The sequence below is a fragment of the Microcebus murinus genome, chromosome 7 (assembly GCF_040939455.1).
Source record: "Microcebus murinus isolate Inina chromosome 7, M.murinus_Inina_mat1.0, whole genome shotgun sequence".
In the NCBI taxonomy this organism is placed as follows: Eukaryota; Metazoa; Chordata; class Mammalia; order Primates; family Cheirogaleidae; genus Microcebus; species Microcebus murinus.
The window spans coordinates 1533649-1557813 of record NC_134110.1 but is presented as its reverse complement, the minus strand read 5'-3'; the positions used below and the strand labels follow the sequence as shown (position 1 = coordinate 1557813).

General features: G+C 64.4%; 1 protein-coding gene across 1 annotated transcript in view; it reads right to left on the bottom strand.

Moving 5' to 3' along the window:
- Positions 1-4350: 4350 nt before the first annotated feature.
- CEMIP (cell migration inducing hyaluronidase 1) overlaps positions 4351-24165 on the bottom strand; it is a 136378-nt gene continuing 116563 nt past the window's right edge. The window contains exons 19-29 of the mRNA XM_076004696.1: positions 22936-22971; positions 22702-22857; positions 19497-19677; positions 18303-18518; positions 14890-15101; positions 13533-13721; positions 10098-10302; positions 9881-9967; positions 9303-9460; positions 6299-6399; positions 4351-4487 (exon numbers count right to left, since the gene is read on the bottom strand). Coding sequence (XP_075860811.1) covers positions 4360-4487; positions 6299-6399; positions 9303-9460; positions 9881-9967; positions 10098-10302; positions 13533-13721; positions 14890-15101; positions 18303-18518; positions 19497-19677; positions 22702-22857; positions 22936-22971 — 1669 coding nt within the window. The 3' untranslated portion in view covers positions 4351-4359. The remainder of the gene's footprint in view (positions 4488-6298; positions 6400-9302; positions 9461-9880; positions 9968-10097; positions 10303-13532; positions 13722-14889; positions 15102-18302; positions 18519-19496; positions 19678-22701; positions 22858-22935; positions 22972-24165) is intronic.

Below are 24165 nucleotides of genomic sequence, written 5' to 3'. Positions count from 1 at the left end.
TTTTGCTCTCACCTGAGTAATACCTAAGCCTCGACCTCTCTGCAGACGTGTTCCTTGTCCCCAGGAGTTCAGTGAGTGGGGACGGGGTCAGGGAAGGAGGGATCGGGTACCCTGGGGGGGGGTTGGCCGCTGAGGCCTTCGGATCCTGAATCCAGAGCTCTGTGTCCGTTCCCGTCTTCTGGCCCAGGCAGCCCTGGAGTCAGGTTCATCCCGGACGAGCTCCCTGGGCTCTTCCTGGGCTCATAAAGCCACACTGCTCACCTTCACAGTGCAAACAGCTGCCCCGGGGGCTCTTCTGAAAATTGGGGTCTGACTCAGCAGGTCTGGGGGTGCCGCAAGTCTGTTTCTAGTTGGCCGCCTGGGAGGCTGATGTTGATGCTGCTGCCGTTGGGCCGTGGGCCGCGCCCGGAGCAGCAGAGCCCGCCTGAGTGCTGCTGAGCTGCCCGGTGCCCCGCTTGCTTTCTGGAGGGCAGGGCAGGGCCTGGAGCAGGGACTCCTGCCTTGTTCCCCCCCCCCCGCCCCCATTCTCCCCTTCCCCCATCCTCCCCCCGCCCCACTCCGCCCCAGGACAGGAGGGCCCTGCCAGGTGCCTGTGGACTTGCTCCTGCGAGAAGGAGGAGCCCTGCCCCCTCCCCTGCCACTGGGGGGGACTGCCCCCCCTTGCCCAGCCCCCAGGGTCGGGCAGCTGGGGTAGGGTCACAGGGCAGCGGCAGCAGGGGCCCAGGTTCTGTGGTGGAGGCAGGAGGAGGAGACAGGGTCTGCTTCACGCCTTCCTTCAAGGTACTGGGCGTGTTACACACACAGCCGGGGCAGCGGGGTCAGGTGTGTCTGCTCGGAGGCCATCCAAGTCTGGCCGGGGGTGAGGGACTTGCAGCAGGTGCCGGATATCGAGGCTCTGGGGCCAGGCAGGGGATGCAGAGGGAGGAGGAAGGTGCCCGGGTCAGAGGTCCTTTGTGTGGAACTGCACCATGGAGAGCAAGTGGGCACAGGGGAGGGGATGCCAGGTGGAGGGAGGAGGTCACAGGCCACGCTCTGGGGACACTGAGATCCCCGAGCTGGGGGAGGGGTTAGGGTTCTGTGTGCCTCTGGGCCAGCCGGGGATGGCGGGAGGGTGCCTGACGCCTCAGGAACTGCCTCTGTGCCCAGCGCACACTGTCCCGTGGCCAGGGGACGACATTCCCCCATATTCCCGCCTCCAGCTCCATGCCATCGCATTTTATGCAGATGCTCTTAGCTGTGACTTTACTGGCCTCTCTGGGGCACCCTGGGATCTCTCTGAACAGACACCCCCGTGCCGTCTTCCCTCCAGCCCGTGTGGGGAAGAGCCCAGCTCCTCCTGTGGCGTCGGCTCTGTCCCCACCCCCAGGCTCGGTAAGCTCCTGCCCCTCTGCCAGAACGTTCTTCCGCCTCCTTCACTGAGCTCCTTCCCACTCACTCTGTGACGCCTTCAGCCTCCCTTTCTGGCCTCTGCCCCGGTCAGGCCGAGCATGTCACCTTGCCTGTCTGCCTGGCTTCCCCTTGGGCTGTCAGTGCCTACAGACGCTTAGGGACGTGGAGGACGTTGCATGTTCTGGACCGTCACGGGACTGTCGTCTCTTTCTCTGAACCTCCGTCACCTGCTCGCATGGGTGCCGCTGGGGCGAGGGCGAGGAGGGACGTGGACATGGGGACAGTTCTTGGGGACAGGCCATGGGCGTATGAGAGGCGGACTCATAGGGTGATCTCAGCAATCTTGCTTCCCTTAGACGGCGGGTTTGAAACGAAGCCCACTTTAATAGGAAACAAAACAGACGAGACAGTGACATCCTTCGTGTGTTTACTACAGTGCGTTGAGATTTCCAAGCCAGAGCTGGCGTGCCCGGCGCTGGGCGCACGCCCTCCAAACGTACAAAGGACATCCCCGAACAGGGCGTTCAAGATAATTCTTCATTTTCTCTGACAGTGACTTCTAGAAGTGCACATATAATAAATAAATAGAAAGTATTTCTTTGTTCACGGTGACGCCCGCGAGGAAGGTGACACACAGAACACAGGGCACAGCGGACTCCCGAAAAAGGACCAGCTATTTCGGCGACAGTGGAAAGACAAGAGCGTTTCGGAGGAATGTTGTTTTCCATGAAGGCCTGCCTCGCTCTAACTCTCACGAAGTACGACAAGAACCATTTTCTAAGCAAGAAGAACATTTGTGCTACCAAGAAAAACGCCTAGACGCTGGCTCTCGGTGAGTAGCTCAGGAAAGGAAGTTTCATGTGCAGATCCCGCTAAACACGAAAACCTCTGAGAACTTTCAAATCTCTCTCTCTCTCTATATATATATATATATATATATTTTTTTTTTTTTTGAAATAAACTGAGCCAAAGACGTTCAGCATTCCTGGCCACCTGGAAGCAGTCACATCCTAAGTGGTTCACAGTGTGAGACCCTGGCACCCACTGAGTTCCAAAACCCAACGAACTGCAGACAAGAAGGACATGAGGTCACCGCTAATCTCCCCGGACGAGGTCCTTCCTGTGATTTTGGCCATTGGAGCAGCCGTATCTTAAAAGTCCCCTTGTCACCTCCCAGCGGCAGGAAGACGGCTGGGTGGGGAAGAGCCCTCCGGCAGTTGGCTCCACCCACCCAGGGACTAGGCTGAGCCTCAGGTGCAGCCTGGCAGGAACACGAGACAAGTGTGGCCCAGGGCCTCGTGGGAGCGAGAGCCACAGACAGGCTTTCCTCTCCCGGGAGCCTTTCGGCCCTCGCTGGAGTGGCCCAGCGGGGAGCAGGGGCTGGCAGGACCAGGGCTGGGCCTGCAGCGCTGCAGGGCCAGGTAGCACCAGTGGGACGACAGGCTGTGGGCACCCGGTGAGGCCAGGCGCCCAGGACCTGGGGGAGGGCGGGTCGTGTGCGCAGAGGAGCCGGAAGGAGACAGCAGCGCTCTGTTCTGGTTATTTTCTTCCCCTCAAGGGGGCTTGTCTCAGTTTTGGGAAACTACCTCGGTAGGAGGCGCCGGGTGCTCTGGGCGGCTGTCCAGCTGTCTGGTGGGGCAGCGAGTGCTGCTGGGGGAGGGGCTCCCAGGGCCCTGCCCTGGCCGTGTGGTTCTTCCCGTCTCGGGTCCCGTTTTCCCGTCTGTACTGCAGAGGCTCTGGACTAGATCTTTCCTAAGCCCTGTCCGCTCTGACATCGCGAGCTCAGGGTGTGAGCACGTCCTGGGGCCCCCCAGGTGAGTTCCCTGCTCGGCTCCCTGGGGGGAGTGCGGATGAGGCCCCAGGGCGGGAGCTCACCCCCGGGACCTGCATCTAGCCTTCCGGAGTCACAGGCAGGGCCAGCTGGGCACGGAGTCCCTCAGTGCCGTGGGCGTGGCAGCCCAGCCCCTCTTCCCCTCTGGCGTGGAGGGCAGCGAGCCCAGGGCAAAGGGTGGCCCTGTGTTGGCAGGGAGGGCTCAGCCCTGAGACACTCCAGAGGCCGCCTCACCTCTCCCGTCAAAGCGCCCCACCCTTCATTTGCAAAATGCACCACTGCCGCCTCCTACAGGAAGCCTTCCCGGCCACCGAGCCGTGCGATCCTCCCCCCGGATGGGTGCCGGTCTCTCCCGTGCCTCCCTGTGGCTCTGCCTGGTGTCAGCGTGCAAAGCCCTGACTGCCCCCAGCAGCCTGCAAGCCTTAGCCCGGGGCCGTCCTCCTGGCTCCACCCGTGTGCCCGGGGCCCCAGCATCGTGGATGTGGCTGCAGAGAATGTTCCCACCCACTGCTGGGTCCCACGTACAAAGTGAAAAGCCACTGACTTCTGGACTCTCAGAGCCGCACGGGCCTTTGACAGTCACCTAGTCCCAATCCCCGTCTCCTGAGCAGTGGGGCACGGCCGGAGGCCGGGCTGGCCCCCTCCCCACGGGCAGCGGCTCCCACTCCCGTGAGGCCAGTTCTTGCCCACAGGGATTGAGGTCGCCTTAAAGCCAGGGCTCCCTTCCTGCGTCCACTGCCCTCAGGTGTCTGCAGGGACCACGGGATCAGTGAGCGGCCGGCCCTCCCGGCCACATCCTAGCGGGCCGGGGACCTCTGTAGCCAGCGGGACACGGGTCTCCGCCTGTCGCCCCCGCACGCCCTGCCAGAGAGGCACAGGTGGGAGAAGCACCCGAGAGGCCGCAGGGAGAGGAGGCTCCCCGCAGGGGCCAACGCCGCCCCCGGGGCTGCAGGTAGACACTTGGGTGGGGGCAGGTGGCAGCACCAGGGTCCCCGACGTCCGCCCCTTGCCCGTCGGGGCCGACACTCGGCCTTCCCAGGCAGCCGCTGGGCAGGGCTGGGGGACCGGCCGTCCTGCCCCGGGCTGCCACCAAAGTCGCTGTCACAGTCCACCACGGGGGCGCGGGGTGGCAGCTGTCCTCACAGTCTCTTCTTCCTGACCACAGGGATGGGCACGACCTGGAAGATTTTGGCCTTGTGGTCCCCGGTGTCCAGAGTCACCCAGATGGGCCGGAAGCTGCCTTTGAAGCCCACGAAAGCCATTTTCTCTGGAAAGCAACGATGGGTCATGTGAGCAAAACCCCTCCGAGAACGGCTGCCCGCCCCCACCAGGCTCCCCTTCTCGCCTGGGCAGGTGTGGCCCCCTGGGCAGGTGTAGCCCCTTGGGCAGGTGTGGCTCCAGCCACACACAGCAGGACGGGAGGGAGGACACCCCCAGGAACCCACTTGCCTTTGAGCAGCTACTATGGCCACTGGCGAGTCCCTGCCCTCCCTGAAGCCTGGTGTTGCCCTCTGCCAAACGCTGGCACTGCTCTGCCAGGTCTGTCTCTTCCCCAGCTCTGTCACTCTGTGGCCTTGGAAGGAGGTTCTGAGAAGTGGGGGAACTTGTCCAAGGCCTCGGGGTAAACTCAGTGCAGCCCGGATTAGAACTCTGGACCCCGGAACCCCTCGGGAGCCCCCTCCGCCTTGCAGAGCTCGAGCGTCCCAGGGGTGTGGGAATCTGTGTTTTAGATGCAGGGACAGCCCGGCCTGGCAGGCGGCACACTTTTGTCACCTCTGGGCAAGTGCCACTCGACTTAGATCACCTTACATACACCGACTTTTGGCAACAGGGTCTTAATTTAAAAGGCAAGAGAGAGGCCCCGGAATAATTCCAGGCCTGGACTAGAAAAGAAGCTTCTCTTCCTGGTGTTCTCCCACGCTGGTTTTGCAGGGCTCTCACTGTTTCTGACTTTGCTCCCGTCGCTGCCTGGGATAGACATCCCATAGTTTTCCACGGTCAGGGTGGTGAAGTGACTAAGAAGCCCGGCTTTGCACAGGGAAAAGCAGGCTCCAAATCCTGACCGTAAGCAGGTGGCCTGACTGTCTAGTTCTGGGAGTCCTCACCTGACACGGAAATAGCAGCACCTGGCACACAGGTGTTAGTGCATGGCGAGTGTCAGCCAGGGGGACGGCTGAACAGCCAGGGGGACGGCTGAACACAACACAGCAGCCACAGTGACCCCTGCCGTCTGCCGGGCTGCTCTCCTGCCCTCACCACCTCCCCCAGGACTCTCTGAATCTAGTCTGTGAGGACAGCACGCGTCACAGGGACATTCCTGTCCTGGCAGGGCCCTCCAGCACGGCCAGCAAGTCTGCGCTGGGCTCGGCCTCAGGTGAGCTGTCTGGGCTGCATTCTCCCCCTCCGCCCGTCTCAGAGGAGCCAGTCGGGGTCTGCACACGGCAGAGGGCAGATGCCAGCTGGGATGTGGAGGAGGACGTGGGGAGCAAGGCCTGGCAGGGGTCAGACAGAGCCACGCCTCTGGTGACACTCGGGTGAGGAAAGAGCCCACTTGCTGAGCAGAGGAGCAAACGACTCCAGCAATTGTCTGGAGCAGATTGAAATGAAGCCGCTGCCATGCAGGGCAGTAAACAGGTGGCATGTGGCCTGTCTGTTCCGGTGGATCTCGAGCTGTGCTGAGAGCTCTGAGGCTGGACCCGGCTTGGTGGGACGCAGGGCAGGGACCGAGCAAGGGACGGGACCCGGCTTGGTGGGACGCAGGGCAGGGACCGAGCAAGGGACGGGACCCGGCTTGGTGGGACGCAGGGCAGGGACCCAGCAAGGGACGGGACCCGGCTTGGTGGGACGCAGGGCAGGGACCGAGCAAGGGACGGGACCCGGCTTGGTGGGACGCAGGGCAGGGACCAAGGAAGGGACGGGACCTGGCTTGGTGGGACGCAGGGCAGGGACCGAGCAAGGGACGGGACCCGGCTTGGTGGGACGCAGGGCAGGGACCCAGCAAGGGACCGCGGCCTCCGTGCCTGGCCTGTGCCTTCCTCAGCTTGGGGGCAGTGTGAGCCCCGTCCCCGCCCCGCTCACCTTTCAGCTTGACGCCCTTGTCCGCCCCCAGCCTTTCCAGCACGCGGGTCCACGGGCCCCTGGAGACGTATCTTCCCTTGGACACCACGAGAACAATGGAGCTGCGGGAGAGGGGCGGGTGAGACGGCCGGAGCGAGCGAGCAGACTGGGGCCTGGGGAGGGGCTGGGCTGGGCTGGCCGTGCCCGGGGGCTGCCAGGCATCCAGGAAAGGGCAGCCTCCCCCTGGGCGGAGCTGGCGGGCTCGTCCTGTGTGGCAACGTGTATCCCGAGCACCCGCCCACGCAGCTGGCCAGGCCCGGACTCGGCTGACTGCCTGACACGTCTGTCCCCGGGCAGGACGGGGTACGTGGCAGGGCACGCCATCCGGGCCGGCACCTGCACCAGGACCACGCTCCTACGGGGACTGCGGCGTGCGTCTCCTCGTGCGGGTGTTCTCAGCCCCGTTGGGCAGGACAGGCTGACGACGGGGAAGCCACCCACAGGAGCGGCACGGGGCGGGGGAGGCAGCGAGGGGGACGGGCGGGAGCATCTGTCCAACCACGGAGCCTCCCAGGAGCCCCTCTTGGCACTGGCACCTCGGGGACCAGCCGCACTGGCGTCACGTGGGAACCCCCACGACCCCAGACTGGACCCGCGGCAGAACTTCCACGTGGCATCTGCGCTGGGCAAGGTCTCCAGGGCACCGCGCACACGCCACGGGCCAGCCGCCCCGCGCTAGGTTCTCCCGGAGCCCGGGTTTCCTCTCTGCGCAGCCCGGAGCCGGCCCCCTCGAGCCGAGGCGGGACTGGCCGGGTTTGACACCTCCCTGGAGCTGCCACATGCTCAGGCCAGCCTCCTGCGTTCGTGTCACCCCTCCCCCAGGTCAGGCAGGACAGGCTCACGGCCTCCGTTTGGCAAGAGGGGAGACAGAGGCAAAGAGTTACAGAGGCCTAGGAGGACCCACCAAGCGGACTGTCCCGGGGAGGCAGAGGTGAGAGCAGCGTGTGTCCAGCCTGAAGGCCTGACTTGCAAAAGACACGCTTGGGAGCCAGCAGCGTCTGCCCCGCCTTGGGCGACGCGTGTGTTCGGTCTGCCGTCTGGGAACACGGCCTCGCTGTGCGGGCGCAGCGGGCTGGCCCGACGGCAGAAGTGAGCGCCCACTCGGGAAGCAGATCGGCGCGGAGGCTGGGGCGCCTCCAGCTTGCATCCCCGGTGAGCTGCCGCGACCACAGGCCACCGTCCGGGCGTGGCAAACCGCCCGGGGCTCTGGAGCCCGGCCTCACGCCCATCCTCGCCCCACTGGGAGCTGCAGAAAAGCTCTAGGAGGGCGAAGGCTTGCACACCATCAGGATAGGGGGGAGGCTGCCGAGGGAGGAGGCCCGAGGGACACGTCCTCGACTCGGCTTCTGCCTCTGTTCCCCGGGGTGATATTTCTCCCTCATCCTGTTTCAGAAGGAAGCCGCCGGCCCCTGGGCGGAGCTTAGCCTCCTGCCGGGTGGACCCGAGCACGGGCCACGCCTTTTAGACAGGCTCTGGGTGAGCTCATGGCCGTGGCACAGAGACACGAGCCGCATGTGCCACCACGGCCTGCCTGCCACGCCAGGCGCCCCCTCTCCCCCCAGTATACGATCCTCCGGGCCCCTGCACCAGCCGGCAGGGCTCTCCCACGGGGGGCGGGGCAGAGGCAGCCCCAGGAAGCTGCCCTCCGTGCCAATTCCTGTCCTGTACCCAGCGCAGCCCACGCCTGGCTGCCCCGAGGGCCCCCAGGAGGGCGTGGGGGCTGCGGCGCGGGCTGAACGGAGCCTCCCGCGCTGTTCCCACCACAGCGGCCCAGCTCTAGGTTCTCATTCCAAGCTTCTGCGGCCTGTTTCTCTTCCAGAGAAAGTCCCCGGCCAAAAATGGCGGGACAACTACTGATCGCCAGAGGACAGACGTATCTTTCCAAAATTATAAAGCTCGTCCTTTTGCGTGAGTCTGCACACGGGATCATGATGCCACAGGAGCCTCTGGGGGTGGGGGGCGGGTAGCCGTGGGTGAGCAAAACAAGCCGCTCCCCAGAGCCGCACCCCTGCGAGGTGAGGGCGGCCTGCCCACCCCGCGCCCAGCACGGAGGCAGCACCTGGGAAGTGCGTTTGTCGTCGTTCAGTGAGTGTTTACTGAGCACCTGCTACGTGGCAGCACCACGTTAAGCACTTAGACTTCCCGCCAGGTCGCGGCTGCTGCGAGCTCCACGCCGTGGACCCGCCAGGTCCTGAGCTAGAAACGCAAGCGTGGGGCAGACGCGGCCCGGCGTCAGGGAGGCGGCACCCTGGGTGGGGCGGCAGGCGTGTCCGCCAGGCCTGCTGTGCGTGGCGCTGTAGCGGAGGCAGAGCCTTTTGGCTGGATGGGAAGAGGCCTCACCGAGGAGGTGACGCGGGCGCTAGGCCTGCAGGTGGTGGGGGATCCCCAGAGACGGCCCAGGAGGGGCCACAGGCGGCCCCTACGTTTGAGAAGTTCACGCCAGCGGCCAGCATGGAAGGTGGGTTCAGGTTGGGGCGAGTGGAAGAGGGGGGCCCACGAGCAGGCCGGGGCCTCGGTGCTGGCGTGGGCAGGGCTGGAAGAGAGAGGCTGGGCGTTCGGCTCCCTGTGAGACGTCAGGGGTCTTTCTCCAAGTCCCAGCGGGATCCGAACGCCTGGCGCTCGGGAAAGAGATCTGGGCCGGAGGTGTCAGGAGCCACCAGCGCTTGGATCATGGGAAGGTGTGGGAGGGATGAGGTCATGCCGGGAGCGCATGCGGCCAGGAGGGACGCGGGCCAGGGCAGCCTTCCCCCTCGTGGGGGCCACCGGGCCTGACCTCCGTCCTCAGCGGCCCGGCTCCGGCGTGGAGGCCACGGCCTGGGACCCGCGGGCAGCTGCGGACCCTCCCCGAGCGTTCTCAGCCCGTCCGAGACGAAGGCCTCGGGGACAGGGAGGGCCTGAGCCCAGCAGATGGGGGGGGGGGTCTGTTGTGCCGCCGGCCATTTCCAGGGCGGAGACAGGGACTCACTTGTCGGGGATGGCCGCCACGTAGTTGAAGAGCTGCCACGGAATGCCCTGCAGGACGGCGTTCCGGAAGCTCGTGTGGCTCAGCACGTGGCCCTGGCGCCCGTCGACCACCACCACCTGGATGCCATCTTCCGTGCCGGGGTACCTCCGCCCGTCCACCTGCGCAGCCAAGGCACCCCAGTGAGGGGGAGCCCCAGGTTGCCCGCCCGGGCGGTCCCCGGGGCAGACTGAGGCCGCTGCACGGCCGTTCCAAGCAAGGACCCCGCTCGGGTCCTTGGAGCCCCCTGCAGCGGCAGGAAACCGTGGTCCCGGGGGAGAGATGCACCGGCTGGAACCTGCTTGGAAACAAGGCCTCTGCGCACGTGATTAAGTGGAAGGTTTCGGGGGAGATCGTCTGGGGTTTGGGGCCGGCCCCAGGTCCCGAGACAGGCGCAGAGAGCCACAGGGACAGTTTCCAGAAGGAATCGGCCCGCTAGCGCCTGGACCCCAGGCCCCTGAACTGGGGGAGAAAAGCCTTCCTGGTTTAAACCGGATCCGTCCAGGGAGACCAAAGCCGCCGCTCCCCGCCGCGGCTCTCACCTCGATGTAGGCGCCGTCGCTGCGCAGGTGGAAGAAGTGCTGCCGGGAGCTCTCCATCTTCACCTCCAGGAAGCGGTCGCCGGTCTTCTGGGGGGGACGAACATGGGCAGGGTCAGGCCTGGCGGCCCCCGCAGCCTCCGTCCCCCACCCCGTCTCAGGAGGGGTGCGTGGAGCCGAGCAGCCCCGTGGGGTGCAGGCGCCCGCGGCGGCCACTCACCAGCTGGGGACCAGAGAGCTTCCGGGGCATGGGCACGTCCACCGTGGCCCTCTCTGCGAAGCGGGGGTAGGCCGCGGCCGTGCAGTCGCTGACGCCGGCGTTCCTGGGGAGGAGGGCCTTGATCTTGATCCGCTCGCAGCCTTTCACGGAGCAGAAGGCGAACTTGTCCCTCTCGTTCTGGGCCCTCAGCTTCAGGAGCAGCAGCCTGCGCAGGGGGAGGGAGGGAGGGGGCGTGGCGGGTCTCAGCATCCGCGTCTGGACCTCCCCGCCTCCCCCCGCCACCCACGCATCCGCCGTGGCTTGGCCTTGCTGAGCGGGGGGGCCCAACAGGCCTGGGAGACAGAGGTTGTGTGCGGTGGGAGAAATTTTTAAAAATCGCGTTGGGGAAAAGCTGACGATGGCAGCGACTGCGTTCTGAGCACGTGCTGCACGCCGCACCAGGCACCCACTGGAAGCGGCGTTTCCTGTCGCTGACCCTCCTGTCCAGTGGCACCGCGGCCATCCCGATTCCCGGGGGAGCAGCCGTGCTCAGAGCCGGGCAGTGACGGGCCCGGGACCCGGCAGCGGGAAGTGGCGGGGCTGGGTCCCCCTCGTTGTGCCTGGCGAGGAAATGTTCTCCGCCTTCCCAACCCCGCTTTTCTCCAAACCCTGATTCATTGCAAACGTCGTTTTGTGACGTGTTCGCGGTGATTACTGTGACGGAAGCTGAGGGTGGCCCGGGAGTCAGACTATGGGAGACCACGGCAGTACCTTGCCATTCGTCATCGCCGTTCCTCTAGCCCAGAAAAATGCTGTCAGGCCGAGTCCCACGTCTGCCACGTGAGTAGACGCCACGTGGGCTAACTCGTACAGGCCTTCTCTGGGAGCCACGCCCCATCGGACCACGTGCTGGGGTCGCCCTACGCTGCTGTGACCCCCAGTGCCTGCCACACGGTGGGGCACACGTGGGACCCACGGAGGGGCCACGGATTGGCTGCCCCGTAACCAAGAAGGGTCTCCCTCCCGCAGGCCCCGGGGTCCTGTCGACTCCGGGCAGGTGCGTGGCGGGAAGGCCGCGTGGAGGGGCTGGCTCGGCCACTCCATGCCACGTGCCTGCTGAGGGCCTGGGGGGCAGGCGGCAGCGCACAGCCAAGAGCTGACAGGAGAGACGGCGTGCGTGTGCACACGTGGGCACGTGGGGAGAAAGAGAGAAGGGAGAGGTGGGCCGGCAGCCCACTGCCGCCCGTGCCTTGGCCGTGCTCAGCGCCAGAGCCCAGGGGCCTGGCTGCGTTTGTGCGTCTCGAAGACCCTCGGCTTCTTCCCTCAGTGGCTCGGCCACTGTGTCTGGGCTCCCTGGAGTGTCTCTCTGTTTCAAGCCACCCATGCCAAGAACTGTGTGTTTTGGCCAGACGCGCTGGCTCACGCCTGTAACCCTAGCACACTGGGAGGCCAAGGCGGGAGGATTGCTCAAGGTCAGGAGTTCGAGACCAGCCTGAGCAAGAGCAAGACCGTCTCTACTATAAATAGAAAGAAGTTAATTGGCCAAATAATATATATAGAAAAATTTAGCCGGGCATGGTGGTGCATGCCTGTAGTCTCAGCTACTCAGGAGGCTGAGGCAGGAGGATTGCTTGAGCCCAGCAGTTTAAGGTTGCTGTGAGCAAGGCTGATGCCACGGCACTCACTCTAGCCCGGGCGACAGAGTGAGACTCTGTCTCAAAAAAAAAAAAAAAAAAAAAAAACCTTTGTGTTTCCTGCAACAAGTGGTCCCTGCATGAAGTAGAAACTGCTGGAGGGTCCCACGCCCAGGCTGAGCGTGGCGCACACCCCACCTGTGCTCTGTGCCCTGTGATCCTCAGAGCGGCTGGGGCTGCCCACGGCCACGGCTCCCCCGGAGGCTCCCAGCAGGGTCAAAGCCACCCGGCACCGCCGTGCAGAGTGGGATCGGCCCCGGGGCTTCTGCACGAGACTTAACAGCGTTGGGGTTTCCTTGTTGCCGCGACGCAGCCGACTGTCTGAACCGGGAGGGGCCTCAGACCACCTCGCCCACGCCCCTTGTCTTACGGATCCGGCCGCCCTCCCTCACCCTGACCTACGACCGGACGTGTCACCGTCAGCTGACCTGTGCGGCCCCGGGAGGGGTGAGAGCAGCACAGACGCCTGCCCGCCTCCCTCGGACCCTGTCTCGGGGCTGCCCACCCTCAGTGCCGCGTGGATTCGTGACTCCATTCTCCCTGCTTAGGGGGCGGCCGGGAGGCTCAGCTCTCAGGGCTTTGCTACCTGGAAACGCCCAGAGACGGCTCAGAGCCTGTGTGTTCCACCCTCTGGCTGCTCATTCTCATGCTGCCCTAAGGACAGAAAGCTGGCCGTCAGGCGTCCCCGCCGGTGGCAGACAGGACGGCAGCCACCGAGGCAGGGGCGCTCCAGCCGAGAAAGAAACAGTGACAAATTTTTAAGGCAGAAAGAACCAAAAACAGCCCCGAGAGTGCAACAAGCCTGAGCGTGGCGCCCGTCCCTGCAGCAGACAGCAGCCTACGACCCAGCCCGCCCACGAGGTGCCACCGGCTGCGAGCATGGCCTGCCGACCGGCCGGCACGGCGCACAGCTCAGCCGCCAACAAAGAGGCCGGACCGCACAGCAGAACCTGCTCAAGGCGATGAGCGGACAAATGACAGATGTTTAAACGATTCGGTCAGAGCGGTTCAGCTTGCTTAGCTGCAGTTTCCGCTTGAAAAATTCCCTTCCTCCGAGCATCCTATTTCCTATGATCCTAGAAAGAAGAGAAAACCTGCGCCACGGCGTCACGGGGACGCCACCTCCCTCACGTCTGGCTCTTTCATCACGATACTTCCCGCCGGCATGTGGGGCGACCCAGCTCCTCCTCTGGTTTTCATATTGGGGGGGATTTCCCTAAACGCTCCCGGCCTTGGCCCGGTCCCTTGTCCGCTCTGTCCGGGGCGGCGAGGGCTGATTTGATGGGTGGGCCGGGCGGGCGTGTGGCTGAGCCCACGGAGACGGGTGCCCTGGCCAGCCACGCCCTGGGCTTCGGGGGCCAGGGAGGTAGAGCCGGGACAGTATCGGGGAGCTCTGTCCCCAACAGCACCGCCGGCAAGGGGCCCGTGAGCTGTGGCCGGCCACAGTCACCGTCATCGTCCCCAACACAGAGATGAAGTCCTCTGCTCCCACGGGGTGCCGTGGGGGTTGGGATAATGGTCCATGCTTTCTGGGTTCCAAGATCGCTGCCCTCGCCTTTTCCCCGCAACAGGCGCATGCCCTAAACCCCATACGCATGTCACAGGTGGTTTGTCTCCGTCCCGAAGCTTAGCAGCGTTAAAATGTCACCACAGCACAGGGCCCCGAGCCGGCCGAGGAAACTGCCGCCTTAACCGGCACCGGCTAGGTGGCCGCTCTCGGGGTCCCCGGGGCCAAGCCACCATCCCCAGGGCACCCGCTCACCCCGAGTCCTCGTCCCAGTAGTAGTAGTGGCTCCTGCCGGGGTGGCCGAGCTCCAGCTTCTCCATCTGCAGGGTCCTGGTGAAGGTGCCCGTCTTGGACGTCTGCTTCAGCAGGCGGTTGTGCACGTCCGAGAGGACGGAGAAGGTGGTGCCCCGCGGGTAGCACAGCCCCACGCGGATCCAGTCGCCCCTGGGAGCAGAGGCAGAGCTGGTCACGGGCGAGGGTGTCCAGGCCCGGGGGCCATGAGGCCTTCCGGGCTCAGAGAGAGACTGGGGAGTCCCCGCCAGCCGGCACCCACTTCTGCACGGGGCGTTTGGGAAGATCCCGCTGTGGAACTGCCTGAGTGCAAGGGGCAAGGGCAGAGGCAAAGCAGGTGGCTCCTGGTGAGACAGGAGCGCCCGGACGCCCACACTGGCGGGGAAAGGACACCCTGTTGCCGGGCTGTGAGGGGCGCAGGGTCTGAGCGACCTCGGTGCGCCCCCCGGGTCCAGTGCGATTGGGGGGCCCGTTTCACCTCCTTGGGTCTCATTTTCCGAGTCTGATAAACGTCTTTCCCACAGGGACGCTACGGCAGGCAAGCGGTGTGCGCAGGAAACACTCGCACACAGACACGTGAGGCTGTCGGTGCCCTCGGCCGACCACCAAGGCCCGCAGAGCCTCAGCGTACGGTGACAGCAGCACCCAGGGGCTTGGCGTCTAGCGAGCGCCTGGCAATCCAGGTCCGGGCGGACACGGCGCACGTCGTCCCACCCATCCTCTCTGCGCACTTGCGGGTGGCACCTCCCGTCCCAAAGGAGGCCCCAGAGGTCAAGTGTCCTGCCCAAGGCCACCCAGACCCACAGCGGGGGCTCAGCCTGATTCTTTTTTTTTCTTTTTGGAGGCAGAGTCTTGCTCTGTTGCCCAGGCTAGAGTGAGTGCCGTGGCGTCAGCCTAGCTCACAGCAACCTCAACTCCTGGGGTCAAGTGATCCTCCTGCCTCAGCCTCCCGAGTAGCTGGGACTACAGGCATGCGCCACCAGGCCCGGCTAATTTTTTCTATATATTTTTAGTTGGCCAATTAATTTCTTTCTATTTTTAGTAGAGACGGGGTGTCGCTCTTGCTCAGGCTGGTTTCAAACTCCTGTCCTTTGGCAATCCTCCCGCCTTGGCCTCCCAGAGTGCTAGGATGACAGGCGTGAGCCACCGTGCACAGCCTCAGCCTGATTCTCCATGCCTGGATGGTGTCAGCCCTCCGGGTCCCTCCTGCGGGGTCGCCTGGGCTGGCCGGAGCTTCCGAGCGCGGCAAAGCCGGGACTTGGAGCTCAGCCGGAACCGCCGCCCCCAGCCACTTGGGGCCGGCCGGGCGCCGGCCACTCACTTATTGAAGTTGATGAGCCAGATGGCGAGCTCCGCGGGCGCCGTGTGGTCCCAGTGGATGGTGTAGCCCTTCCGCAGCGTGACAACGGGCTGGTACTGCTGGTAGTGGGTGCTGCGGGTGAGGGCGCCCTCCAGGTGCAGGGGGTGGCCGGGGAAGTCGTTCTTGATGATCTTCATCCGCAGATTGCTGGTCTTGTAGGCCTGGATGTACATCTTTGGGAGCCCAGAAGGGAGACGCACAGTGAGGCAGCCGCAGGGGCTCATCGCGAGCGCGGCCGGCTGACGTCTGACTGGGGTCGCACTGGCGAAGGCGCCTTCTCGCGGCAGGCCCCGTGAGGAGCTGGCGCGGAAGGAGGGCCAGATAAGGGGATGCAGCCCGCGCCCAGTGCCTCCTCCCCGTCCCCCAAAGCGCTCTGTCTGTGCAGACTGGGGGTTTGAGTCATGGCAAGACGGCAAGTGCCGGCAAAGGAGAGAGCTGTGGAGGAGGAGGTGGGGGGACAGAGGACGTTCAGGACTCCACTGCAAGCGCGACTCGCCCTGGCCGGCACCTGCTCTGCCCAAGTTCCAGGGTGCGCTCGGCCTGCCCCCACCCCGTCCCTCTGGCTCTCAGCGCCTGGTCCCCGGGGCCAGTCCGCGTGGTGTCAGTGGCCCTGGACTAATACACGGTGGCTCACTGCACGCAGAGCACTGAGCACAAAGCCGTCAGCATTGAGTTCAGGGACCGAGGTGCCTGGACGCACTGGCCCAGCCTCAGCGTGAGCCGCGGTGCCCGTGCACCTACAGCCCAGCCCGAGATCGCGCGGGGACGTCCCCTGGCTGCGGCCAAGAGAGGCCACCGCCATGTGCATGGCGACACTGTGCTTTGGAAGGGAGGCCTCGCCATCCCGTCTGGCGCCGTCACCTAGGAGACATGAGGAGGACCTCCCCCCCCCACCTGACGGAGCTGCCACGAGTACTGAGAGGTGACAGTTGTGCGGAGGCGCTCTGTGAGCAGCAACGGGAAGGAAGGGGACCGTCACGGTTAATTAACCAGGTGCAGCTGCCTAGGCCGGCTCCACCCGCCAGCCCTTTCCTGTGGGATGAGCAGAGCGAGAGAGAGAGAGATAGAGAGAGAGAGAGAGGGTGGGAGGAGCAGGAAAGCTGTGGGGGGCCGCTGGTCCTCGCACAGTGATGCCGCAGGACGCTGAGCGCGTGGCGTGGGTGGGGCCGAGGGTCTGGGCGCCCTCCAGCTATTGGGGACAAGCCGCCCACCCGCCAGCCCTCTCCTGGCTCCATGTCCCTCCTCGTCTTCCCCAGCCACCACCCTGGCCCCCTGCCCCGCCCCGTTCTCATCTGGGCCCTCGCCTGTCCACACAGGCTCCTGTCCATGCAGGAGCCCCCCCCCCCCCCGTCATTCCACAGCCCCCCGTCCCGGGGCTCTTAAGTGGGGCAGAGAAAGTCCCACCGTCTGGGACAGAGGGGCCCCGCAGGAGTGCCGTTTCCCGCCCCTGCACCAGCCGCTTGTCCGAATTCTCCACTCCCTGCCACACTCCAAGACTTTACCACCGTCTGCAGGCCACTCCCTGCATTCTCCACTCATGACCTGGCCTCCTGCCACAGAGAGAACTGCCCCGGCTGCCTGCCCCTGCCCTCCCTGACCACAGTCCTTCCCCCTGAACGCCAGCTCCTGCCCCTCCTCGGGCAGCCCGCGGGCCCCTGTGGCCTTTCCTCCCAGGCTGACGCCAGCACCCGCTGCCGTCTCTCCTCCACGCCAAAGCCACCACTTAGCTGCCCTCCAGCGCCCGAATCTCCACGTCCACGCTGGCGGTGACAGAGCCTGCCTGGCAGGACAGCTGGGAAGCCACTTCTTCACCCACAGCTGTGTCCTTCCCACCTGGGACAACCCGGCTCCCTGTTCGGCCCTTGAACCCTGAGCACCCACCCCTCGCTTGTCCCTCGGCCACTCAGCCCAACACCAGCAGTGAGGACAGCGTGACAACGGCTGACGTTTCCGGGTCTGCTCTAGGTTGGGCGCCGTCTAGACCTGCACTGCCACCACTGGGCGCTGGCCGTGTGGCCGTGTGGCTCAGGATCTGAGTTTTATATTTTATTCTCATTAAATTTAATTCTCAGGCCGGGCGCGGTGGCTCACGCCTGTAATCTCGGCACTCTGGGAGGCCGAGGCAGGAGGATAGCTCCAGGTCAGGAGTTCGAGACCAGCCTGAGCAAGATCAAGACCCTGTCTCTACTAAAAATAAAAAGAAACTAGCCAAACAACTAAAAATACATAGAAAAAATTAGCCGGGCATAGTGGCGCATGACTGTAGTCCCAGCTACTCGGGAGGCTGAGGCAGGAGGATCACTTGAGCCCAGGAGTTTGAGGTTGCTGTGAGCGAGGCTGACGCCACGGCACTCACTCTAGCCTGGGCAACAAAGCGAGACTCTGTCTCAAAAAAAAAAAATTATTTTCAAAACAAAAGCAGTGTAAAATATATTTTCCTGTCTGAATTACCCTTGTTTGATCATTACACATAGTGTACATGTATGAAAATATCACATGTACTCCAAAAGCATATACGACTATGACATATCAATAAAAATATAAAAAATAAAAATTGTCTTTTCCGTTAAACACAAACTTATTGCTTTGGTAGAACTGCATTTCACTTTGTTTAAAAGTAAGTGGGCTATAAGTATAAAAGATATGGTAAATTTTGAAGACTTAGAACTGACAAAAAATGTGAAATGTTTTGTTAATGATTTTTATATTGATTACAATAGTGAGACGATAGTATTTTGAGAATACTTTGTTAAATGAAATATGAATAAAATTAATTTCTCCAGTTTCTTTTTACTGTAAAAATTGAAGATTTTTCTACTGGAAAAATAGAAGATTTAAGATTAACACGTGGCTTGCATTATATTTCCGTTCTAGATAGGGCCAGTGAAGGATTTCACGTGTGCTGCCTGAAGCCATCCCCAAAACGTCTCTGAGAAGGCTCAAGTATTATCCCCATTTTACGGGTGAGAAGACTGAGGCTCTGAGCATGTGCGTGGTTTTCCCAAGGTCCCACAGCAACTGCTGGAGCCCGACCGGAGCCCGAGCCTTTGACCCAGAGGGTTTCCGTCCTAAGCATTCTGCTTTCCAGGTGTTCTCACTTTGACTTTGCAAAAGTCCTGCGGGGTGAAGGGGAGAACTGAAAGGAAAGAGGAGAGGAGAAGGGGAGAGGAGGAGAAGAGAGAAGAAAGAGAGAGAGAGAAAGAACGGAAGAAAGAGAAAAGGGAAAGGGAAAGGGAAGAAGAAAAGAAAAAGAAAAGAAAAAAGAGAAGAGAATTGTGTCCCTTTCTGGCCCGGCACGGACCCTGACATACAGCAGGCGCTCCATAAACGCTTGCCACGCGAGGGAGCGAGCGGCCGGCCGGCGCGGCGCCCACCTGTGCGTAGTGCCCGCTGCAGATGGCGCCCCGCCAGTCGGGCACGGCGATGCAGTCCGGGTGCCGCACCAGCCAGTTGTCGTGCTTGGTGAGGTAGGAGCCGGGGTACTGGGACACGGAGCCGTCCACGTCGTGGAAGACGGAGGTCTTGTCCCCGTCCATGTCCAGCTGGTTGAACCAGGGCCCCGGCTCTCCGAAGAACACTCTGGAAGTGATCTGGACAGCGCCCGGGAGCGTCAGGCCGGGCCGGGCGAAGGGAAACCGCGGCCGTCACCAGGCCGGGCGAGGTTTCCGGTTTCCGCCGACATTGCCGACCGGCCAAAGCAAAGGCACGCCCGGGCGCGGGGCGAGAGCTCGCAGGGCTGGCCTCGCAGACTAGCAGCCGCGCCAAGGGCAAAGGTTCAGCAGGCCCGAGTCCCAGACCCCGCACGGCGCAGCCCTGGCCTCTGCCCAACCCCCCCCCGGGGGGGCTGGCTGCCGTGGGGAGCAGGGACTAAGGGACACGCGGCTTCCCAGGTGCAGAGTGGGGGCTCAGGAGTGCGGGTGTGAGCGCGTGAGGGAGCGAGACGGTGCACGTGTGCGTGAGAAAGTGCACACGCCCACACACGCACGCCTGGCGGGCAGACGTGGCGAGAGCACGTGCTGTTTCGGGGAGCCTGCCTGCAGCAGGAGCCCGGGACGTTCCCGTGACCGGCCTCTTTCAGGCCCTCGGCGCCGACCGGAGTGAGGAAATTAAGTAATTTAAGTTCCACGCCTTCCCCGCAGCCTGCCGGGAACCAGAAGGGGGGCTCCGCGAACCCGCAGCCCAGAGCAAAGGCCGGGCTCACTCCGGGCTGCTGCCGTGCCAGCGCTGCCCAGGGCCAGGGGCCGCGTTCACATCCCACTCTCGGGAGAGACTGAACGGAGAGCCTGCGGCAAAGACGCCCCTGGGAACTGCTGGGGCCGTGTGCGCCAGCCCCGGCGGCCTGGGCACGAGAGCCCGCCCGCCCGCCCGTCAAGGCAAGACCCGGCTCTGGGCAGGGTGAGGGCGGCGGGCATCCGCCCAGGCCCGACCCGCGGGCGGCCTGCTCTTGTACTTTTCCAGCTGGGAGCCGGCGCAAACCGGCAAAGCTCCAGCCCCGGCCGGCCCCGGGAGCCGTGAGTCACCGCCCGGAGTCTGGGCTTGCCGGGAGCCCGCCCAGGCGCCCCACTCACCGGGACGTCCTCAAAGGTGATGCCCGTCACGTTGTTGTGCGGGCAGCTCTGCCAGGCATTGTTGAGGCGGAAGGCTAGGGCGCTGGTGTGCCGGCCCTCCAGCGCGGCGAACTTCCGGAAAGTGCAGTTCTGGATGTTGACCGGGCCGTCGTAGAACTGGATGCCTCTGATAGGAAAATTCCTACGGAGCGAAGGGGGTGAGGCGTCAGTCTGAAGCGCGGCGCTGGCCCCTTCTAAGGTGGACAGTATCCGGACGGTATCCTTTCCTGATGCCCACCTCGAGCAACTGCCCGACCCCCCGGGTCATTACTGGCTCGTTAGTTAATTCTGGGAAAGCACGTGTGGACACAGCGCTCATTGATCAACGCTGGTGAATGACTGCACAGGTGGACGGATGGAAGGATGGACGGATGGATGTCTATCTAGCTGCTGGCCTGGCGTTTGGGGCATGGTCTCCTCTGTTCCAACATTTCCCCAATTCTCCCATCGCATGAAGAGTCACTGGGAAAATTCTGTAAATCCCACTGCAGAGTGGTGATACCATGTCCCTTGGGAGGCAGAGCTGTTAGTCACTGTCGCCCCAGTTTAGTTGCTATGGCAATTTAATCAGACGAAGACCCAGAGGGTTTCTCCGCTGTCAGACTGGCAGGGCGCTGGGCTCGGTGGGCAGGGCAGGACGCAGGATGGAGGATGATGGAAACGTGGTGGAAGTCAGCGCAGTGCAACTTCTGTACCATCCCCAGGAGAGAGGGCAGGCCCCGCTGAGAAGCAGGGAACCCCAGGAAGGCCCTGACACCCAGAGGCAGGAGCGGAGGGTGGGTGGGGGGAGGCCAGGGGCCTGGAGACGAGGGCTGAGAGACGGGCCGAGAGCTGGTGAGTTGGAAACCCCTCGGCCCGGCGGGGAGCCGGCTGCTCAGGGACACCGCTCCCGCTGGCCTGGGACTCCCGGGCAGGGCGTGGGGAGCCCGGGCCTCCCGGTGGCCCTTCCTGGGCCCGGCCCCACCTCCAGGCGTGATGCTGGTGCTCCAGGCCCCACACTGAGCTCACGCCGGCGTCTCCACCCCTGGCTCAGGCCCGTTCCCTTCCACGGTGAACGCGAGGAAGAAAGGGCAGAACGAGGAAAAAGAGAGCAGAGAAGGGGTCTGTCCCTGGGGGGAGGCCACACTCCAGCTGTCCCTGACCTTACACCCTGGGCTCCTCTCCGGTCCACTGTGGCTCCTCGAGGAGGCCCCTAGTCCAGGCGTCCTCAAACTACGGCCCGCAGGCCACATGTGGCTGTTTTTTTGCCCGTTTGTTTTTTTACTTCAAAATAAGATACGTGCAGTGTGCATTGGAATTTGTTCATAGTTTTTTTTTAAGCTATAGTCCGGCCCTCCAGCAGTCTGAGGGACAGTGAACTGGCCCCCTGTTTATAAAGTTTGAGGGCCCCTGCCTAGTCACACCAGTCTTGGCGACATGACACCAAAGGCACCTTGCATTTCCATATTTTTTGTATTTATAACTGATCAGCACCAAGGCCTGGAAACCTGATGCTCATGGGGTGGGCCCGTGCATTTTCCCCACGTAAGGTATGGAGGGAAGCCCGTTCTGACCGGCCCCGTGCTACGGCGCAGGCTCACTCTGCCTGCAGCCCCCGCGTGGGAGCCGTGGATGGTGACGACCACGCAGTCCCGGCCTCCTGCCTGGGTCTCGAGGAGCCTCCACAAACAAGCTCACCCCTGGGTGCTCTGAGAACATTCTGGCCCGGGGAGGCTGTGACCCCCTCCGCAAAGAAAGCCTGAGCACGCAGAGCCAGAGCCACCCCACAAAGGACAGGGGGACTGCCCCGCCACCTGTGTCACACAGAAGCACGAAAGGCTTCTAGCAGCTCGCGCCGAGAGACACCGCCGCCACTCTGCCTTTGCAAACGTCCCGGGCACACGTGCACGCAGTGTGGAGTGTCAGGGGTGCGTGTGTCTTGTGTCCCGGCTCTAGCGGCAGGAATTGTATCTTCCCGGAGAAAGCGAGGACGGCTCGGGGACAGGGAGGGAGGATGCCATCACTGGGAGCACAGGGGCCGCCGTGCTGCTCGCGGGTCAGGGCCCTGCTCCAGCTCCAGCCCACGCCCCAGCAGAAGCTCCCTTGGAAGGGGAGAGCCGCGCTCACCCGCCCCGGCTGTGGCTGTCCGAGGCATTTGCCCTGTGAGTCCGTCAACTCCCTGAGTCACCCCCTGCCCTCTCCAGCGCCCGGCTGTCACCAGGCTGTGTCTGAGCTGCTCTAGGGGCAGGCCAGGGACCCGCGGGGACCCCCCTGCCGATCTGCGGTTGAGCGAATCTGACTGTTAGACCCTCCGCATTGCACCAACCCCACCCTGCGGGGTGCACCTGGGGTGAGCCTCCTGCGCCTGGCAGCCCTGAGCCTGTGTGACGGCTTCCCCATGCTGTCCCCCTGCAGGGTTCCCCTCTCTCTCCCAGGTGAAGGAGACGTGTGACGTGGCTTCGGGTTCTGTCCCTTGAGTGTGCCTCGCCTGATGCCCCCTCCCACCCCAGAGGTGGACGAAAGCCCCCGAGTGTGCCGCCCGGGAAAGTGGGGTCACAGCCCTGGACCCTGGACACAAGATGACCACTAACGTAGCCCACGGCCACACTGTGCACTGTGACGGCCGAGCCACCCCGGGGGCTGGACTCAACGTGATTTGGGGGGGTCTCTCCCATCCCAGATCTCACTGCTCAGCGGTGAGTCTCAGAGTCACTGGCACCTGCTCTGGCTGGGAGGGGGTGGGGCTCTGGCTGGGAGGAGGCGGAGCTCTGGCTGGGAGGGGGCGGGGCTCTGACTGGGAGGCGGGGCTCTGGCTGGGAGGGGGCGGAGCTCTGGCTGGGAGGAGGCGGGGCCTGGCTGGGAGGAGGCGGAGCTCTGGCAGGGAGGGGCGGAGCTCTGGCTGGGAGGGGGCGGAGCTCTGGCTGGGAGGAGGCGGGGCCTGGCTGGGAGGAGGCGGAGCTCTGGCTGGGAGGGGCGGAGCTCTGGCTGGGAGGGGGCGGAGCTCTGACTGGGAGGCAGAGCTCTGGCTGGGAGGAGGCGGAGCCTGGCTGGGAGGAGGCGGGGCTCTGGCTGGGAGGGGCGGAGCTCTGGCTGGGAGGGGCGGGGCGAATCGCAGCCGGCAGGTAGGACCCGCCCACTAGCTCCTCCCGCCACCACCGCCCCCGGGGCCCACGCGGCGCAAACCTACTGGCCGATGGGGAGGGTGCGCCCGCTGTGGTCCAGGCCGCCGGGGCCCCAGATCCTGTTGTCCACCATCTCCGTGCCCACGTTGCCGCTCTCGCCCACGAACAGGCTGTTCTTCACCTCCTGCTTGGAGCCGTCGTCGTACGGGAAGGTCCCGCCGCTGGGGAGAGGCCTTGGGGTGACGCGGGCGCCCCGACGAGTCCCGCCCAGGCCCCGCGCCGCGCCGCCCCCGTCTTACCTGGCCAGGGTCAGGCCGATGCCGTTGTCGGCGAACCTGGGACGAGAGCAGGCGGTCAGCGCGGCCCGCCGCCTCGCCCGTGGGGCCCGGGGGCCTTCCCGCCCCTGGACGCCGCGGGGCGCGGGCTTGGCACAGGTGGGGCTTCGCCGCCAGGGCGTGCGACTCCCGCGTGTGCGCAGAGAGGGCGTGTCCCGGGTCCCTCCCGCGCAGCCTCCGACCCCAGAGAGAACACGGTGGCCGCCACGGCTCTCCAAGTTTGGTGGCGCTTTGCGTGAGCAGCACGCAGACAGCGCCACATGCCCCTCCTCCACGCCCCCTCTGCAGACTGCAGCACGTGCCCCTCCCCCCACACCCCTCTGCAGACTGCTGCACGAACCCCTCCCCCACGCCCCCTCTGCAGATGGTGCCACGTGCCCCTCCCCCACATCCCCTCTGCAGACAGAGGCATGAACCCCTCCCCCATACCCCCTATGCAGACAGCAGCACGAACCCCTCCCCCATACCCCCTATGCAGACTGCAGCACGAACCCCTCCCCCCACACCCCCTCTGCAAGTCCAGGGCTGGGTGGGGACCGGCCGGGAGGAGCAGGCGCACTTGCCGCTCTGGGTGAAGGTGGGTGGGGGGTGCGGCTCCGTCTTCCCTGCCCGTCCTCGCCTCCCCTTCAGCCCCAGCAAGACCCCAAACAGCCGATTCCCGGCTTCCTGGGGCCGGGCAGATGATGGCTCCGAGGACGGCAGGAGTCATTCATTGCAGGGGCCCTGGGGCCGTCTCGCCAGCTCCCTTTGGCCTCTGCCCTTTCCAAGGGTCAGGGTGCCGTGCTCTGGGGACGCGGGGCCGTGAGTGACGGGGACCGCGCAATCTGAGCCACCTCAGACGCCCGGCCAGACGGGGCGGCCACCTTCGTTTCCCTCCTCGCAGCAGGGGCAGGTGGAACTGGCTGGTCTCCTGGGCTGGCCGCTCTCACCTGCGCACCCTGCATCCCCTCCCTGCCCACCTCTCTGCTTCCGGAACCCTCCGCGGCACCTATCACCCCCAAGCCCCGCTCAGGGCCCCGGGAACCCTCTTTTCCCTCCCGTGAGCAGCAGTGGGGCCTGAGCTGGCCTTCCCACCGCCAGAGGCACCCCAGGGGTCACCGGGGTGACCTTTCTGAAGCAGCCACACGGGTGAAGGCCCGAAGCGCTCCAAGGGCCCCCCGTCTTCCGTGAGCCCTGCCTGCACCCCCTCGTCCA